Here is a 19,627-nt window from a genome sequence, read left to right on the forward strand (position 1 = left end):
ACACCTACGGTCAATTTAGAGTCACCAGTTAACCTAACCTGCATGTCTTTGGACTGTGGGGGAAACCGGAGCACCCGGAGGAAACCCACGCGGACACGTGGAGAACATGCAAACTCCGCACAGAAAGGCCCTCGCCGGCCACGGGGCTCGAACCCGGACCTTCTTGCTGTGAGGCGACACCGCTAACCACTACACCACCGTGCCGCCCACCAAGTACCATGTAAGTATAAATTTAACAAGGAAAACTTGGCACTGCATTAACTATGTTGATATTATGCTGGCTGAAACGAGGATTCGTAATGCGGCAAATTGCATCACAGAATATGCCGCAGCGGTGCAGCCACATGGACTCTGGGGCCTGTGATTGTATTGCCCAGACCAGTTGGTCTCCTAGTGGAAAATCCTTAAAAAATGCTCTGTGCCACATTGCTGTTCTTTGGTTAGGCTATGTCACACTACAAGGCCCGTTCATTGCTCCTGACATTCATATATACACTGGAAATTTGTCAGCCACAAGAAAACCGGACTGAATTCGTCTAGTCTGATCCCTGTATAAGGGCGTATTCACACCTACGTTGTTTGGTCCGGACCAAACGACCAAACGAACAAAATTTCCCTTGGTCCAGACCTTTTGGGTTGGTCTGAATACAAACCATCGAACTCTGGTCCGGACCAAACAAGCAGACCGAGACCGAGCTGCAAGGTCGGACTCGGTCCGGACCAAAGGAACCCTGGTGTGGACCTTTTGGAGGTGTGAAAGCAGACCGGACCTAATCCGACAGTTTTGCTTTTTTGTACCTCGGGAGCTTCCGTCGTTTGTCGAGCATTATGGGAAACAGAGTCTTGACACTCCACTGCAAAGTGCAAACACTTTCGGTTGTCAAGGGTCGTTCAGTCACCAGTGGTCGGCGAGTACAAAAAATGAGTAGGGGGCAAACGTGGGCCGAGGAAGAAACGCGTACCCTTGTGGATATATGGGCAGATGTCCACATATCTGAGCTTTTGGAGAGAACACACAAAAATGCTGACGTGTTTGCTGTATTCAGTGAGAAAATGAAGGAGAAGGGGTTCACGCGCTCCCCAGAACAATGTCGGCTAAAAGTGAAGAAACTCCGTCAGACCTACATTAAAATCAGGGACATTCTTTCAAAAAGTGGCAGTACTAGCGACGCAAAAAAGAAATTCATCTATTGCGTGAAGAGCCAGAACTGTCACAACATGATGTGCGCTCATCAGCGCTATCCTCCGTAGCCGCCTTGCCCTTTGTCGTCGTCGTTGATAAATTACTTGTACAACAGTATAGTAATCGCACAATTGTGAAAACAGTAAAAACTGGAAAAAACATATAGCTTTGATGACATTAAAAAGAATAACAGCACGGAAAGCCTCCATGACTACTTTTGAACTTAACGCTTTGTGCGCGTGTCGTCTCTGACCAATAGCTGAACGACCTCAGGGCGCGTGGCTTTGTTGACAGATTTTGGTCCGCTTACTAAAATGTACAGTGTGAAAGCGAACCGCACCAAAATGAAAAAATAAAAAACAACATTTGGTTCGGACCAAAGCAAGTGAACTATCGAACTATCCTGGTCTGAATACACCCAAAGTCTGAAGAGAGCTCAGAGAGCAGACATTACTAATCAGGCATTACTAATCGCAAACCCCTTCCAGTGATCCGTTGCTCTGTGATCGTCTCATTAAGTCTGGTTACACTCAGCACATGGTGACCACACTCTCCACTACACGGGAATATTTATTAATTTAACGAGCTAGTACTTCAGAAACTGTGGTCCCTTTGAGGAAAAACAACAATGTCGCAGGTTCAGGCTAGGTTTTTCACCGAAAACAAAAAGTAAGTATTTTAAAAAAATAATAATTTTGGTTTGTTTAGTGTAGGCTAGCTGGTGGTCCACAACGTATCTACTGTAAACTTGGCTAACTAGCATGGTTAGCTTTAAGCTGTGTAGCTGACGTGTCTGGAGTTATTAATCAGAATTAAATTTCCGTCGTATACACAGATATACCTTTATATCATTAAAATAGTAGAAATATGCTTGTAAACGAATCGCGTTACTAAAGCTGAGCTTAACAAATTTGAAGCTCGAGACTCAGTCGCAGTGACGTAATCCCCCTGGGAGTCTGACGTCACATGCAACAATCATAAAGCATCCTCAGAAACGTTTGACATTGACTTTTGCATTACAAAGCAGAAACCAGCTTGCAAAGCAAAGAAGCATGCATGTCAACCCTCTCTATGCGTTCATTTTTCCCCCGTGTGTGAAAATTCTTCAAACTTTAGTGTCAAAACGTGTTGTTTTGTCATCATGCCTGTTTCTTTTCTTCTTATTCATTTAAACTAATTAAGAAGAAGCCTTTTTTTTTGTCACATGTACACTCGAGCACAGTGAAATTCTTCCTCTGCATTTAATCTATCTGAAGCAGCGAACACATGCATGCATGCATGCATGCATGCACACACACCCGGGGAGCAGTTGGGGTTAGATGCCTTGCTCAAGGGCACTTCAGCCATAGTACATAGATGTCTCATCTCATTATCTCTAGCCGCTTTATCCTGTTCTACAGGGTCGCAGGCAAGCTGGAGCCTATCCCAGCTGACTACGGGCGAAAGGCGGGGTACACCCTGGACAGGTCGCCAGGTCATCACAGGGCTGACACATAGACACAGACAACCATTCACACTCACATTCACACCTACGCTCAATTTAGAGTCACCAGTTAACCTAACCTGCATGTCTTTGGACTGTGGGGGAAACCGGAGCACCCGGAGGAAACCCACGCGGACATGGGGAGAACATGCAAACTCCGCACAGAAAGGCCCTCGCCGGCCACGGGGCTCGAACCCGGACCTTCTTGCTGTGAGGCGACAGCGCTAACCACTACACCACCCTAGTACATAGATGTGACCGTCTAAATTTTTCAGTTTCAGGAGGTGAAAGATGAACTAACCTTAATGCGACTACTATGAGTCCGAATATGGTATTTCATGTGCTCAGAGTAAATAAGTACACCCCTTTGAAAAGTAACATTTTAAACAATATCTCAATGAACACGAACAATTTCCAAAATGTTGACAAGACAAAGTTTAATATAACGTCTGTTTAACTTATAACATGAAAGTAAGGTTAATAATATAAACTTAGATTACACATTTTTTCAGTTTTACTCAAATTAGGGTGGTGCAAAACTGAGTACACCCCACAACAAAAACTACTACATCTAGTACTTTGTATGGCCTCCATGATTTTTAATGACAGCACCAAGTCTTCTAGGCATGGAATGAACAAGTTGGCGACATTTTGCAACATCAATCTTTTTCCATTCTTCAACAACGACCTCTTTTAGTTACTGGATGCTGGATGGAGAGCGATGCTCAACTTGTTCAAAGTTCAAATTCCCCAAAGAAAATAATTTCTTTACACCACAAAGGTGAAGGCTACAAGAAGATCAGCAAAGCTTTACTTATCAGTCAGAATACTGTAGCAAAAGTGGTACAAAAATTTAAGAAAGATGGAACTGCAACCATCTCACAGAGACGTCCAGGTCGTCCACGGAAGTTAACACCTCGACAGGAGCGTCTTCTGACGAGAAGGGTTGAAGAAAATCGGCGTGTGAGTTCACTGCAGTTATCTAAAGAAGTAGAAAGCCAAACTGGGGTGACTATTTCCTGTGACACAATACGGCGTACGCTGCAGAGGAATGGCACGCACGGATGCCGTCCACGAAAGAAGCCTCTCATAAAGCCCAGGCACAAAAAAGCCCACCTAGAGTTTGCCAGGGCCCATGCTGACAAAGATGAAGACTACTGGGACTCTATACTCTGGAGTGATGAGACCAAGATAAATGTTTTTGGAACTGATGGCTTCAAAACTGTATGGCGTCGCAAAGGTGAGGAATACAAAGAAAAATGCCTGGTGCCTACAGTGAAACATGGTGGTGGCAGTGTCCTTATGTGGGGCTGCATGAGTGCTGCTGGTGTCGGGGAGCTGCGTTTCATTGACGGCATCATGAATTCACAGACGTATTGCTCTATACTGAAAGAGAAGATGCTACCATCACTCCGTGCCCTTGGTCGTCATGCACTTTTCCAACATGACTAAACACACATCTAAGGCCACTGTTGGGTTTCTGAAGAAGAACAGGGTGAAAGTGATTCAGTGGCCAAGTACGTCTCCTGATCTGAACCCAATCGAACACCTATGGGGAATTCTGAAGAGACAAGTTGAGCATCGCTCTCCATCCAGTATCCAGTCACTAAAAGAGGTCGTTGTTGAAGAATGGAAAAAGATTGATGTTGCAAAATGTCGCCAACTTGTTCATTCCATGCCTAGAAGACTTGGTGCTGTCATTAAAAATCACGGAGGCCATACCAAGTACTAGATGTAGTAGTTTTTGTTGTGGGGTGTACTCATTTTTGCACCACCCTCATTTGAGTAAAACTGAAAAATGTGTAATCTAAGTTTATATTATTAACCTTACTTTCACGTTATAAGTTAAACAGATGTTATATTAAACTTTGTCCTGTCAACATTTTGGAAATTGTTTGTGTTCATTGAGATATTGTTTAAAATGTTACTTTTCAAACGGGGTGTACTGACTGTATTTACGCTGAGCACTGATGGGTTGATTTAATGTTCACCTGGGGGCAATTTAGAATCGTCATTTTGTAATGTGGTGTTGTGTGACAGCGAATGCTAACATGTTTTGTAAATTAACAAAATTCCAAGATTGAATTCAGCCCCAAGCTTACAAGTAACTTTCCTGTGTGTGTGTGTGTGTGTGTGTGTTTGCAGATTTGCCATAGATGATGTGCCTTTCTCCATCCCGGCTGCCTCAGAGGTCACACACCTGAGCGATGTGATTAACAAACTGCTGGAGGCCAGGAATGGTGAGCTGATGATGGTCCACTGACATGACCTTCACCACATTTACATCGAACTATGTAGTTTATCAATCAACACGTGTTTCAGGTCGATCGGGTACATATTAGAGCCTGACTGATAAATCAGCATGCGGATACGAGATATTTGCAGGTGAATCGGTATCAGCGTTTATAACGGCCGATAAATGACAATTTAAAAAAAAAAAAAGCAACGGAAAGATGGTGGACGGATTCTTCTACCATGTTCTAAGTGGTGTCATTGCGTAGTTTGTCCACCAGAGGGCACACTGCCACAAATCACAACAATCAGCTGACCCGAGCGGAGTCCAGCAGAGTAGATGTGATATTTTTGAAAACTTTTTCGCATTTTTATACACTGACTCTCACTTATCAAAAGTTTAATGTACTTTCATTCAAAGTACAATTTATGGCAATAAAATAAGTTTCTTTTTAAACTGCATTATGCTGTGTTATTTTGTTGAGGACTCTGAAATGACTACAAATATTCGGGAAAATCTTTTGTTTATGGGCCGCGTTTCTGAAAGCAAAAAAAGAATCTCTGCCGATAATATTATTATTGGAGTTTTAAATCCTCAAATATTGAAAATGATGTGTCTGAAAAGTGCGACATTATTCGAGCTCTCGTCGACAGAACACCGACGAAAGGCACGTTTCATAAAGAAAGATTTGGATTGATATAAAGTTTCTGTTGAATGTTTGTCATGCACTGTTTTTGTGGTATAAGAGGCATAAAACACTTCAGAGCATGCTGTTATTGGAAATAAATCAACTTTTTTTTTCCCAGTGGTAACAGTAACTCACTCGCCACTCCAGCATTGATGAAACATCTCCAAGTGTTTTATTCATTACTTATTTGAGTCTTTGACTTGGCAGCGGATCACAAACATGTGGAGTTTGACTTCCTGGTTCGAAGTCAGTTCCTGCGCACCACACTGGCTGCTCACATGGAGGCGGAGAACATCTCAACGGTACCAAAGACGCATTTTAATTCGAGCTGAAACAGCTGACGAAAGAACATCGTGATGCATTTTGAATAAAAGCGAGCCTGTAATAAGCTCTGCGTTTGTGGGGTAGGAAGAAGTCGTGGAGATCGAGTACGTCGAGAAGTTCAGCGCGCCGCAGCCGGAGGAGTGTATCATGCACGACGACTGGATCAGCTCTGTGGAAGCAGACTCGGAATGGTGAGAGGGAGAAATCCACTTCTGTCTTTACTTCTAAAGGTAAAAACAGTCTTTCGGTGAAAGCTCGTTTGATGAGCGTGTTTAATTTCTTCTCTCGTGTGTGTGTGTTAGGATCCTGACAGGGTCGTACGATAAGACAGCACGGATCTGGTCTCTCGAAGGGAAGGCGATGATGACTGTTGCCGGACACACAGACGTGGTGAAGGATGTGGCCTGGATAAAACGAGGTGATACAGATGTGGATAGTTGTATGTGCCGTGGGGTTATTTATTAATATGCACATCCAGTTTGGCGTGAAATTAATTCTATTACATATTTTAAGCTTAAAGTTTTGATGGTTTCGTGTGGGTGTGGTTTCAGAGGGACTGACCTCGCTGCTGCTCACTGCCTCTCTGGACCAAACGGTGCTGCTGTGGGAGTGGAACTCGGAGAGGAACAAACTGAAGGCCCGTCACTGCTGTCGTGGACATGCTGGGAGTGTGGACACTATCTCCGTCGACCCCACGCGAACTAAGGTGTCTGTCTGTGAATATACACACCGTCCTGTCCAAAAGTCTTACACTACGTTCACACTGCAGGCTGAAGTGACTCAAATCCGATTTTTTCGCCCATATGTGACCTGTATCCGATCTTTTATTGACAATATGAACGACACAGATCAGATTGTTTCAAATCCGACCCAGGCCGTTTGGATATGTGGTCCTAATTCCGATTCCTATCCGATCTTTTCATATGCGACTTCAGTCTGAACCGCCAGGTCGCATTCATCCGACTTGCACGTCATCAACAAGCCACAAACGTCACTATTCTGCGCTGAAGTAGGCAGCGGGTCTCTCAAAAAAAGTTACAACAACATGGCGCATGACATCAATGCGACTCCGCACCCACACGTTCCTTTGAACGGAGGTTGCAGTCACTACCCCGCAGAACGCCTGAGCCAAAACCCTTGCCTTCTTCCTTCTCAACCTCCTCCTTAACATCAGGCTATTGTGCATGTTCTGGCTCCGTCGCAACAACAACTGCATCATCGCCAGGTACTCCATGCTGGCTACTGTCATACACAGGAAACTTTAGGTTACTTCCGTAAACACTGGCCATGCTCACTGCGTGTGACGTCGTCGTATCCTGCAATGCGCATGCGGAACACTTTTAGGTCGCTTTTCGTTCATACTGAGGATCACATACAAGTCGCATATATTTGTTAATGTGAACGACCTCACAAAAAAATTGGATTTCACAAAAAAAATCGGAATTGAGCATTAAGCCTTGCAGTGTGAACGTAGTGTTAGGCACATGTAAAGAAATGCTGTCGATCAAAAATGGCTTAAAAAAATAACGAAATGAACTGTTTCGACATGAAACAATACCGTATTTTCTGGACTATAAGCCGCTACTTTTTTCCTAGGTTTTGAACCATGCGGCTTATACAAAGGTGCGGCTATTCTGTGGATTTTTCTTCCACCGCTAGGGGCGCTCTAACCGGAAGTAGAATCAAAAATAAGATAGACGAAAAATCAATGCAAAGAAGAATTAGCAGATCTTTAGCAGATAGAACACGCACGACAAATTACTAACTGGTAATTATTTTCAAATCCAGCGAAGATGATTAAAGTGACTTGTGGTTTCAAACACAGGAGAAATGAAGGTAAATAAATCCCGGTTATTTTCTCTTGGTTCTGTTCCGTTTTAATCAGCAAAGTTGCTGCCGTGTTAAAAGGCACTGTTCGGAAAGAATCTGTTCAGGTACATACATGTACATTTACAGTACAAAATCGTTCTGTACATGCAGTAAATATCTAATTTTTCAACATAGATATCTGCGGCTTATAGCCCGGTGCGGTTTGTATATCTTTTTTAAAAAAATTTTTTTAAAATAGAGCGGATGCGGCTTATATACAGGTGCGCTCTATAGTCCAGAAAATACTATAATCAGTAAGCCGTAATAGATGAAACGAAGTCAGTATTTGGTGTGAGACGATTCTTTGCTTTAAAAAAAAATCATCTCAGGTCCAGTGAGTGCAGTTTGATAAGGAAATGAGCTGTAGGTTTTACTGAGCATCTTCCAGAACCAGTCACGGTTCTTCTGGACACTTTGTCACACTCGCGTCTTCATTTTGCACGAAAAATTTTCCAGCAGCCTTCATTATGTTTTCTTTTTTAATCTGAAAAGTGCTCTCTTATGGAATATGCTGCTCAGACATATTACAAACTTTATTTTTTTTTTCCCGTGTAACATTTAATTTTGTGCTGGGTGAAAAAAACAAACAAAAAACCCCCGAACGTTTGGAACTCCTAAAATGTTTGTCTGCCTTGATAAAATCGGAATCTCTAACAAAGTTTGTATGGAGAAAAAAAAGGAATAGGGTGCCGAAGACGTTTGCACAGGATTGCGTGCACTGAGACTCTGTGTAGCTTTCTTTTCTAATTTCTGTGATGAGACTTGTAATATTTTTCTTTCATCTCAGTTTTGTAGTGGATCGTGGGACAAAATGCTGAAGCTCTGGTCAGCAGGTAAGAGTGGAACAGGAAATAGATTAGCTGAGTGAACGGAAAAAGGATAAAAACAACGTAATTTCTTTCTGTGTCAGTTCCGACAGAGGACGAGGACGAGGTGGAGGTGGAGGAACCCAACAGGCCACGGAAAAAGCAGAAGACCGAGCAGCTGGGTCTGACCAAGGTGATCATGCGTCCATGCACACGCGGATCTACTGAGAAGATAGCTTCAGAATGTCCTTACTTGCCTGATATACACTTTGAACTAGTTTCTATTGAAAATAAGGCTGTGTGTGTCTCTTTTTTGGATCCCTGACACATTGAACTGTAAGACGTATGCAGTGAGATAAAACTCCAGGCACAAATTCATGAAATGCTTGACCCTGAATGCTACTGATTGTGAAAATCCCCAGAGACTGGAAGAGACGAAAATGGTGATGAAGACGCACACGGTGGCAAAGGAATTAAACTAACAAACAACACGCACACAGATGTTGCTTTGACTCACTTTTTTTTTTCTTAAATCTTTCTCGCCCTAGTTTTAAGTCATGATGTGTGATCGTGTGTATTATTTTCACTTACTGGGCATTTTGAAGATAAATTTCTTAAGATTTTTTTCGGATTGGCCTTAAATCGCTTGTGATAATTCTCAGGGATTGATTAAAACACGTGCCGCTGACTCGCCTGTCTTTCTCTCTCTCTGCCTCTCTGTGCAGACTCCTCTGATGACTCTGTCTGGCCATACAGAGGCCGTTTCCAGCGTGCTTTGGACGGACGCCGAGGAACTGTGCAGTGCATCATGGGACCACACCATTAGGCTTTGGGACGCTGAGACGGGAGGGCAGAAAAGCACGCTGGTGAGACATAGAGACTAGGACATACAGTGGTGCTTGAAAGTTTGTGAACCCTTTAGAATTTTCTATATTTCTGTGTAAATAGGACCTAAAACATTATCAGATTTTCACACAAGTCCTAAAAGTAGATAAAGAGAACCCAGTTAAACAAATGAGACAAAAAATATTATACTTGGTCATTTATTTATTGAGGAAAATGATCCAATATTGCATATCTGTGAGTGGCAAAAGTATGTGAACCTTTGCTTTCAGTATCTGGTGTGACCCCCTTGTGCAGCAATAACTGCAACTAAACGTTTGCGGTAACTGTTGATCAGTCCTGCACACCGGCTTGGAGGAATTTTAGCCCGTTCCTCCGTATAGAACAGCTTCAACTCTGGGATGTTGGTGGGTTTCCTCACATGAACTGCTCGCTTCAGGTCCTTCCACAACATTTCCATTGGATTAAGGTCAGGACTTTGACTTGGCCATTCCAAAACATTAACTTTATTCTTCTTTAACCATTCTTTGGTGGAACGACTTGTGTGCTTAGGGTTGTTGTCTTGCTGCATGACCTACCTTCTCTTGAGATTCAGTTCATGGACAGATGTCCAGACATTTTAATTTAGAATTCACTGGTATAATTCAGAATTCATTGTTCCATCAGTGATGGCAAGCCGTCCTCGCCCACATGCAGCAAAACAGGCCCAAACCATGATACTACCACCACCATGTTTCACAGATGGGATAAGGTTCTTATGCTGGAATGCAGTGTTTTCCTTTCTCCAAACATAACGCTTCTCATTTAAACTAAAAAGTTTTATTTTGGTCTCATCCGTCCACAAAACATTTTTCCAATAGCCTTCTGGCTTGTCCACGTGATCTTTAGCAAACTGCAGACGAGCAGCATTGTTCTTTTTGGAGAGCAGTGGCTTTCTCCTTGCAACCCTGCCATGCACACCATTGTTGTTCAGTGTTCTCCTGATGGTGGACTCTTGAACATTAACATTAGCCAATGTGAGAGAGGCCTTCAGTTGCTTAAAAGTTACCCTGGGGTCCTTTGTGACCTCGCCGACTATTACACGCCTTGCTCTTGGAGTGATCTTTGTTGGTTGCCCACTCCTGGGGAGGGTAAGTGGTTTTGAATTTCCTCCATTTGTACACAATCTGTCTGACTGTGGATTGGTGGAGTCCAAACTCTTTAGAGATGGCTTTGTAACGTTTTCCAGCCTGATGAGCATCAACAACGCTTTTTCTGAGGTCCTCAGAAATCTCCTTTGTTCGTGCCATGATACACTTCCACAAACATGTGTTGTGAAGATCAGACTTTGATAGATCCCTGTTCTTTAAATAAAACAGGGTGCCCACTCACACCTGATTGTCATCCCATTGATTGAAAACACCTGACTCTAATTTCACCTTCAAATTAACTGCTAATCCTAGAGGTTCACATACTTTTGCCACTCACAGATATGTAATATTAGATCATTTTCAATAAATAAATGACCAAGTATAATATTTTTGTCTCATTTGTTTAACTGGGTTCTCTTTACCTACTTTTAGGACTTGTGTGAAAATCTGATGATGTTTTAGGTCATATTTATGCAGAAATATAGAAAATTCTAAAGGGTTCACAAACTTTCAAGCACCACTGTACGAGCTGTAAAGGTTCTGGCTAGAAAATGGTGCTGCTCTCAGGCCTTAGCTCCATGATTAACGTGCAGCGAATTATGTTTTTGAGCTTAAACAGCGAGAAACGCAGCACAGAATATCAGCAGTAGGATCCTAATGCTGGAGTTGCATGCAATAAGTACAACTACAACGAATAATAATGATGATGATGATGCTTTATACAGTAATTCTAACAGATTAATATGATGAAGAAAACAGTGTGATGTAAACTGATGGCGCTTGCTGCGATGACTGTGTTGTAGACGGGCAGTAAAGTGTTTAACTGCCTCTCGTACTCGCCGCTGTGTCGCCGTCTGGCCTCAGGGAGCACGGACAGGCACGTCCGTCTGTGGGACCCACGCTCTAAAGGTGAGCAACACACACGCAATGCTGTGAATGAGTACATGCACGGTATGGCCTGACCATCCAACCCACGTGCTTTTTGAACATCCCGTTCCACATTGTTATAATATCCTCCACTCTTCTGAGAAAGATTTCCACTAGATTTTGCGGCGTGGCTCGAGGGATTTGTGTTCATTCAGCGACAGGAGCGTGAGTGAGATCAGGCACTGATGTCTGGGGTTCAGTTCATCACAAAGGTGTTCAGTCAGGTCTCTGTGCAGGAGACTCGAGTTCTTCTCCTCCAGCCTTGGCAAACCATGTCTTCATGGAGCTCTGTGCTTTGTGCACAGGGACATTGTCATGCTGGAACAGGTTTGGGCCTCTTCGTTCCAGTGAAGGGAAAACTGTAAAGCGACAGGATACAAAGACCGACAACTGTGTGCTTCAAACATGGGTGTGATGGTTGGGTGTCCACATACTTTTGGTTGCATAGTGCATCTATAAATAAGCACTTTCTCCTTTTAATCTTTGTCTGTCCGTCAGTCTGGTCGGTTTTTGTCCCTTTGTCTCTTTTATCTTGTCTGGTTCATGTGCTTCTGTCTGCTCTATTCCTCTGTCTTATTTCCTTCTCTCTGTCTCTCTCCATCTGTCGGTCTCATGCCTGTCTGTTTGTCTGTCTCATCTCTCTTTCTCTCTGTCTGTCTTGTGTTTGTCTCTCTGTCTTGTGTCTGTCTCTGTCCGTATGTTGGTCTCATGTCTGTCTGTCTGTCTGTCTGTCTCTTTCTCTGGTCTCTCTCTTGCTCTCTGTCTCTCTCTGACTGTCTATCTTCTCTCTCTCTCTCTGTCTGCCTATCTTGTCTGTCTCTCTCTCTCTCTCTCTCTCTCTCTCTCTGTCTTGTGTCTGTCTCTGTCCATATGTTGGTCTCATGTCTGTCTGTCTCTCTCTTGCTCTCTCTCTGACTGTCTGTCTTTCTGCCTATCTTGTCTGTCTGTCTGTCTCTGTTTCTCTCTGTCTGTATGTCGGTCTCATGTCTGTCTGTCTGTCTCTGTTTCTCTCTCTCTATCTTGTGTCTGTCTCTCTCTCTCTCGGACTGTCTGTCACAGCTGTCTCTCTCTCTTTCCGTCTATCTTGTGTCTGTTTCTTTCTCTTTCTGCCTATCTTGTGTATCTCTCTCTGTCTATCTTGTGTCTGTCTCTCTTTCTGCCTATCTTGTCTGTCTGTCTCTCTCGTGTGTCGGTCTCATGTCTGTCTGTCTGTTCTCTCTCTGTCTTGTGTCGGTCTCATCTATCTATCTATCTATCTATCTATCTATCTATCTATCTATCTATCTATCTTGTCTGTCTCTCTCTGTTACATCTGTCTTTCTGCCTATCTTGTCTGTCTGTCTCATCTCTCTCTCTCTCTCTCTCTCTCTTTCTCACAGATGGTTCTCTGGTTCTGCTGTCTCTGACGTCACACACCGGTTGGGTAACGGCAGTCAGGTGGTCTCCTGCCCACGAGCAGCAGCTAATCTCGGGATCACTGGACAACCTGGTCAAACTCTGGGACACAAGGAGGTGTGTGTGTGTGTGATTACATGAGTGCACTCCAGTATTTCTATACTGATATGAATGTTCACATTATTTAAATATTTTAGCCAGTGTTATGTTTTTGAATTAAAAATATTGCCATGTTTGTATCCTGGCTAATGGTGTGTTTGTTTCTGCAGTTGTAAGGCTCCGCTGTACGATCTGGCAGCTCATGAGGACAAAGTGCTGTGTGCTGATTGGACAGACAGCGGGGTGCGTGACTGGTTTAAGATCCCAAGCATGATATTTTCTCTCTCGCTTGCTTTGAGGCCACATTTGACCATCCACATCTAAAAATTATTCTATCTATCATGTGTGTAACTTGAGTTGTGACTGTATTGCACTCATGTTTCAGATGTAGATCTGAATTGATTTATTTTTCTCTTTTTTCCTCTGTAGCTGATTTTAAGCGGCGGCGCTGACAACAAGCTGTACATGTACAGATACTCTGGGTGTGTGACTGACGCCGGGGCATAAAGCTCACTCCCACACGACCGCCTTCACACCCCGGCACACAAACGCGGATCAGAGACCCACTGTGTCCTTCAGCACGGCTGTGGAAATAAACCCTGCTGCATCTCCCAGCTTCCTCAAAGCTGGACTCAGTAACCGGTGGTTTAATTGCTCCTGTTTTATATTTTTGATATTTGCAGTTTGATCCACAGCTCTGTCTGTCTGTCCTTTTTCTTCTGTATTCTAATTGAGTGGAAAGAAGACCTCAGCTGATTTTAATACAGACTCAGTCCCACCTCAAACCATCTGTCCGTTATTCATTTGTGACCGTCTGTCCATTGAAATCTTTATTTATTCATTTTTATCCAGTCATTTACGCACAGAACAGAAGGGAGTGACTGAAGCTTCCATTAATTGTGCTTGGAATTTTAAATATTCTGTCAAACTACTCCATCTATTGTAACAAATACAGTTGAGTGCAAAAGTTTGCACACCCACAGAACAGACAACGTTTAATTCATAGCATCTGAGGTATATAGATGTGTGGAAGGTGTTCAGTTTCCTCCACTGTCATAAGAAATAAAACAAAGTGTGTGAAAATATTAATAATAAAAGCTTTATACAACTAAAATGTGATGTAAATGTTTTGTAGGAACTTGCGAGTCCACCCTTTGCCTTTATAAATACCTCCAATATCTTTTATATCCAGCCCTGTGATGACCTGGCGACTTGTCCAGGGTGTACCCCGCCTTTCGCCCGTAGTCAGCTGGGATAGGCTCCAGCTTGCCTGCGACCCTGTAGAACAGGATAAAGCGGCTACAGATAATGAGATGAGATGAGATATTTCAGAACCTCAAAATAGGATGGGGGAAAGCTTCTTATGAACCAAATTTCTGTTCAATTTAGCTTTTGTTTTGGGTGTTTTGTTTCATAAATCCTGCCTATCAAAATAAAGTCAATGCATCAACCAGTGCATTACTGGTGATATTATTATTTACAACTAGGTGTAATGAAATTAATCAAATTCTGATGTACAGTGCCAACTTCTATCAAATTATATTTTAATAGATACTTTAGCATTTCACCAAGTTTGATTGTTTGCTTTTTTTAATTATAATTTTTTTTGTTTTGTTTTGTTTTTCAATACACACCAACTTGTCTTGCTGATTGGCATTGATGTGCAGTTCCGATTTTATCCACTAGAGGGCAGCAAAGCTAGTATTCCACAAGGGCTGCTTTCTAATTTATTTTATTTTGTTCACGTTTTAATTTTGTAAACATCTATGGAAAAAAGTTAAGAGATTAATTTTTTTATATTTTATATTGTTATTTCTTATACACACCAGGTTTTGTTGCCTGGCGTTGACATGCAGTTCTTATCATAGCCACTAGATGGAGATGTGACACTAGCCCTTTTGCCTCACCAGGTTAAATTATTTGGATTTTTGATACTTTTATTTTATTTTTACAACCAATGTAGATACATTACATTATTTACACATTACCGTGGTATCTAAGGCATAATTAACAAAATTACAACAATAAAAAAATAAAGTTCATTCTATATACATGATCATGCAAATATAGCATTTATATATACAACCCCGATTCCAAAAAAGTTGGGACAAAGTACAAATTGTAAATAAAAACAGAATGCAATAATTTACAAATCTCAAAAACTGATATTGTATTCACAATAGAACATAGACAACATATCAAATGTCGAAAGTGAGACATTTTGAAATTTCATGCCAAATATTGGCTCATTTGAAATTTCATGACAGCAACACATCTCAAAAAAGTTGGGACAGGGGCAATAAGAGGCTGGAAAAGTTAAAGGTACAAAAAAGGAACAGCTGGAGGACCAAATTGCAACTCATTAGGTCAATTGGCAATAGGTCATTAACATGACTGGGTATAAAAAGAGCATCTTGGAGTGGCAGCGGATCTCAGAAGTAAAGATGGGAAGAGGATCACCAATCCCCCTAATTCTGCGCCGACAAATAGTGGAGCAATATCAGAAAGGAGTTCGACAGTGTAAAATTGCAAAGAGTTTGAACATATCATCATCTACAGTGCATAATATCATCAAAAGATTCAGAGAATCTGGAAGAATCTCTGTGCGTAAGGGTCAAGGCCGGAAAACCATACTGGGTGCCCGTGATCTTCTGGCCCTTAGACGGCACTGCATCACATACAGGCGTGCTTCTGTATTGGAAATCACAAAATGGGCTCAGGAATATTTCCAGAGAACATTATCTGCGAACACAATTCATCGTGCCATCCGCCGTTGCCAGCTAAAACTCTATAGTTCAAAGAAGAAGCCGTATCTAAACATGATCCAGAAGCGCAGACGTCTTCTCTGGGCCAAGGCTCATTTAAAATGGACTGTGGCAAAGTGGAAAACTGTTCTGTGGTCAGACGAATCAAAATTTGAAGTTCTTTATGGAAATCAGGGACGCCGTGTCATTCGGACTAAAGAGGAGAAGGACGACCCAAGTTGTTATCAGCGCTCAGTTCAGAAGCCTGCATCTCTGATGGTATGGGGTTGCATTAGTGCGTGTGGCATGGGCAGCTTACACATCTGGAAAGACACCATCAATGCTGAAAGGTATATCCAGGTTCTAGAGCAACATATGCTCCCATCCAGACGACGTCTCTTTCAGGGAAGACCTTGCATTTTCCAACATGACAATGCCAAACCACATACTGCATCAATTACAGCATCATGGCTGCGTAGAAGAAGGGTCCGGGTACTGAACTGGCCAGCCTGCAGTCCAGATCTTTCACCCATAGAAAACATTTGGCGCATCATAAAACGGAAGATACGACAAAAAAGACCTAAGACAGTTGAACAACTAGAATCCTACATTAGACAAGAATGGGTTAACATTCCTATCCCTAAACTTGAGCAACTTGTCTCCTCAGTCCCCAGACGTTTACAGACTGTTGTAAAGAGAAAAGGGGATGTCTCACAGTGGGAAACATGGCCTTGTCCCAACTTTTTTGAAATGTGTTGTTGTCATGAAATTTAAAATCACCTAATTTTTCTCTTTAAATGATGCATTTTCTCAGTTTAAACATTTGATATGTCATCTATGTTCTATTCTGAATAAAATATGGAATTTTGAAACTTCCACATCATTGCATTCCATTTTTATTCTTTTTTTGGAATCGGGGTTGTGTATGTATGTATGTATGTGTGTACATAAATTTAAAAAAGACAGAGAGAGAGGAGGAAAAAGGGATAAAGCTGCCCTTCCCTTCTGTCTCTCTTAGGAAACAAATATAATTTTTTTTCACATATATCTATCATTTCTAATATTAATCAATGAATTCGTAATTTTCATTAAAATTAAATGTAATTAAAATGCAGTGCATCTCTAATGGTGAGACAGTATTTAAAAAGAAGCCACAGGCTTATACTTTTGTACTGTCTCAAATTATATTTAGGGCCTGAGCACCATTCGGTGTGAGACCCTATTGTTTTTTGAAGGATTCTTCTTATTATTATTATTCTGCAGTGTTTGGCCTTATTTGAGGCATTTCCCATGCATGAAAACTCATGAAATTTGATACACACATCAGTCATTGTCCTCACTACTCAGCCACAGACTTATGGCCCCGGGCATGGCCCAGGGACTTCATAGCGCCCCTTTTTCCATTTCCCATTGAAATGAATGGGTAGAACTTTGGAATGATGATATCATAAGGCCATTTGGAGTGAAATTACACATGGTCATTTTTAACGTACTCCTCCTAGATGGTTCATCAAATTAATGTCAAACTTGGCAAACATGATGCCAAGATATTGCTGAAGGTGAATTGCTAAGGGATTTTTGATATGTTGTAATATGTTGAAATAATATATCATAGCCAAGATATTGCTGAATGTTGAACTTGATATCTTGTAATATGATTCTGATTCTGACGCATTGGTTCATTTGCATGTGTGAACGCGGACCACACGCAGTCTATATGCTACAATGTAACAATTTTACTGCCTGGTGCAGACCAAATAATCGAACAGACACACACACACACACACAGTGACCTTCTATCATTGTGCATTCTGTTGCAGACAAAATGCACAATGATTTTTGATATATTGTAATATGTTGAAATATTATAACATATGCCAAGATATTACTGAATGTTGAATTTGATATGGGGCGGCACGGTGGTGTAGTGGTTAGCGCTGTCGCCTCACAGCAAGAAGGTCCGGGTTCGAGCCCCGGGGCCGGCGAGGGCCTTTCTGTGTGGAGTTTGCATGTTCTCCCCGTGTCCGTGTGGGTTTCCTCCGGGTGCTCCGGTTTCCCCCACAGTCCAAAGACATGCAGGTTAGGTTAACTGGTGACTCTAAATTGACCGTAGGTGTGAATGTGAGTGTGAATGGTTGTCTGTGTCTATGTGTCAGCCCTGTGATGACCTGGCGACTTGTCCAGGGTGTACCCCGCCTTTCGCCCGTAGTCAGCTGGGATAGGCTCCTGCTTGCCTGCGACCCTGTAGAAGGATAAAGCGGCTACAGATAATGAGATGAGATGAGATTACTGAATGTTGAATTTGATATGGGGCGGCACGGTGGTGTAGTGGTTAGCGCTGTCGCCTCACAGCAAGAAGGTCCGGGTTCGAGCCCCGTGGCAGGCGAGGGCCTTTCTGTGTGGAGTTTGCATGTTCTCCCCGTGTCCGCGTGGGTTTCCTCCGGGTGCTCCGGTTTCCCCCACAGTCCAAAGACATGCAGGTTAGGTTAACTGGTGACTCTAAATTGAGCGTAGGTGTGAATGTGAGTGTGAATGGTTGTCTGTGTCTATGTGTCAGCCCTGTGATGACCTGGCGACTTGTCCAGGGTGTACCCCGCCTTTCGCCTGTTGTCAGCTGGGATAGGCTCCAGCTTGCCTGCGACCCTGTAGAACAGGATAAAGCGGCTAGAGATAATGAGATGAGATGAGATGAGATGAGATACACACACTGGGTTATCATGTTACCTGGCGTTTACATGCAGTTCCACTTATATCCACTAGGCGGAGCAGCGCAGCTACATTGCGGTTTGAGTTTACATCCTCAGTCAAAGAAGAAGAGTTCAGTAAACATGGCGGACGCTCTGGCGTATCACGGGCAGTATTAAGTGCGTTGGCAAATTTTGTATTTTGTTCATGTAGCACGTTTTAGAGTATTGCTGTGTTTATATATAAAGCTTTTTCTATCTAGTGAGCGCTATGGGGAAAAAGGGTGACAGAGGTAATTATGGTATTTTATTTGATAGTAAAAATATAGCATAAATCCTTCGAGAAATACGAACCCTGGCTGAATCCCAAATCCCTCCTGTTGGATATGTAGTGCACTTCAATTTGGGTCGAAGACACCATTTCATGTCTCATGTAGTGCACTAATGTAGGGAACAGGGAGCTATTTAGGTTAGTTCGCTTGGCATTTGGTAATGTGGTTCATATTTCTTTTAAATGAAAGATGTTAAAATAATTCTGGATATGTATTACGTATCATACCTCATCATCACTCCCTAGTAATAGTACACACTAGGGAGTCATTTGGGATGCAGCCATTGTAAATGTACTCATATTTTTTTGTATTAATTAATACATCTTGTGTTAGTTCTATTTTCATCATCAGATCTCGTATTAAATTTATTTTTTCAGAGAAAAAGTCAAAGAAACGCTATTACGATGATGAGGATGATGAAGAGGATGCTCCTGGAGGCGAGTCACAGGAGGCGATACCTGCAGCAGCCGGCAAGCAGGTTGAGGAGTTCAGAGTCGAGCCTGATGAGTATGGAGCTAAAGACTACAGGGCGCAGATGCTGCTGAAGGCGGATCATTCCTCTCGACCTCTGTGGGTGGTAAGAGAAGAGAAGCGAAGCAAAGCATGTGAGCCACGGGTCGCACTTGGCGACCCAATCCCACTCAGATAGTTTACAGTCAGTTCAGCAGTCTTGTTTTTAGACGCTGCTGGGGGTGGAGTTGAACATAGCGTTTTAACTCCTGGTCCTGGATCATCAGACCTTTCCAGACGCTGCTGTAAACATCACGTCCTCCATCCAAAAACTGCTCACAGAGCTATCAGGAGATCTATGTGATGGACATGAGCTTGCATGGATGCTCTAAGTTTCAGAATGAACCGTTTCTGTGGTTTGACAAGTACTTTGCTGC

General features: G+C 42.6%; 2 protein-coding genes across 3 annotated transcripts in view; both read left to right on the top strand.

Moving 5' to 3' along the window:
* Nucleotides 1-1,713: 1,713 nt before the first annotated feature.
* wdr12 (WD repeat domain 12) lies at nucleotides 1,714-13,765 on the top strand. Its single transcript, XM_060918775.1, has 13 exons — nucleotides 1,714-1,852; nucleotides 4,812-4,906; nucleotides 5,795-5,889; nucleotides 5,996-6,102; nucleotides 6,214-6,329; nucleotides 6,463-6,617; nucleotides 8,568-8,613; nucleotides 8,691-8,779; nucleotides 9,312-9,452; nucleotides 11,363-11,468; nucleotides 12,866-12,998; nucleotides 13,151-13,223; nucleotides 13,410-13,765. The coding sequence occupies exons 1-13, from the start codon at nucleotides 1,812-1,814 to the stop codon at nucleotides 13,485-13,487; spliced, it is 1,275 nt and encodes a 424-aa protein (XP_060774758.1). The 5' UTR covers nucleotides 1,714-1,811; the 3' UTR covers nucleotides 13,488-13,765.
* A 4,779-nt stretch (nucleotides 13,766-18,544) lies between these two features.
* Nucleotides 18,545-19,627, top strand: part of ercc3 (excision repair cross-complementation group 3) — a 30,465-nt gene continuing 29,382 nt past the window's right edge. For both annotated transcript variants that reach the window (XM_060918777.1, XM_060918776.1), the window contains exons 1-2: nucleotides 18,545-18,701; nucleotides 19,118-19,317. In XM_060918777.1, coding sequence (XP_060774760.1) covers nucleotides 18,680-18,701; nucleotides 19,118-19,317 — 222 coding nt within the window. In that variant the 5' untranslated portion in view covers nucleotides 18,545-18,679. The remainder of the gene's footprint in view (nucleotides 18,702-19,117; nucleotides 19,318-19,627) is intronic.

Source organism: Neoarius graeffei, chromosome 4 (genome assembly GCF_027579695.1).
Source record: "Neoarius graeffei isolate fNeoGra1 chromosome 4, fNeoGra1.pri, whole genome shotgun sequence".
NCBI lineage: Eukaryota > Metazoa > Chordata > Actinopteri > Siluriformes > Ariidae > Neoarius > Neoarius graeffei.

Excerpts from the sequence above, each read along its gene's own strand:
- wdr12 (XM_060918775.1), top strand. The coding sequence starts at position 1,812 with ATGTCGCAGGTTCAGGCTAGGTTTTTCACCGAAAACAAAAA. Across the intron at positions 5,890-5,995 it reads AGGCGGAGAACATCTCAACG|GAAGAAGTCGTGGAGATCGA; the intron begins GTACCAAAGACG and ends TTTGTGGGGTAG. Across the intron at positions 6,330-6,462 it reads TGTGGCCTGGATAAAACGAG|AGGGACTGACCTCGCTGCTG; the intron begins GTGATACAGATG and ends GTGTGGTTTCAG.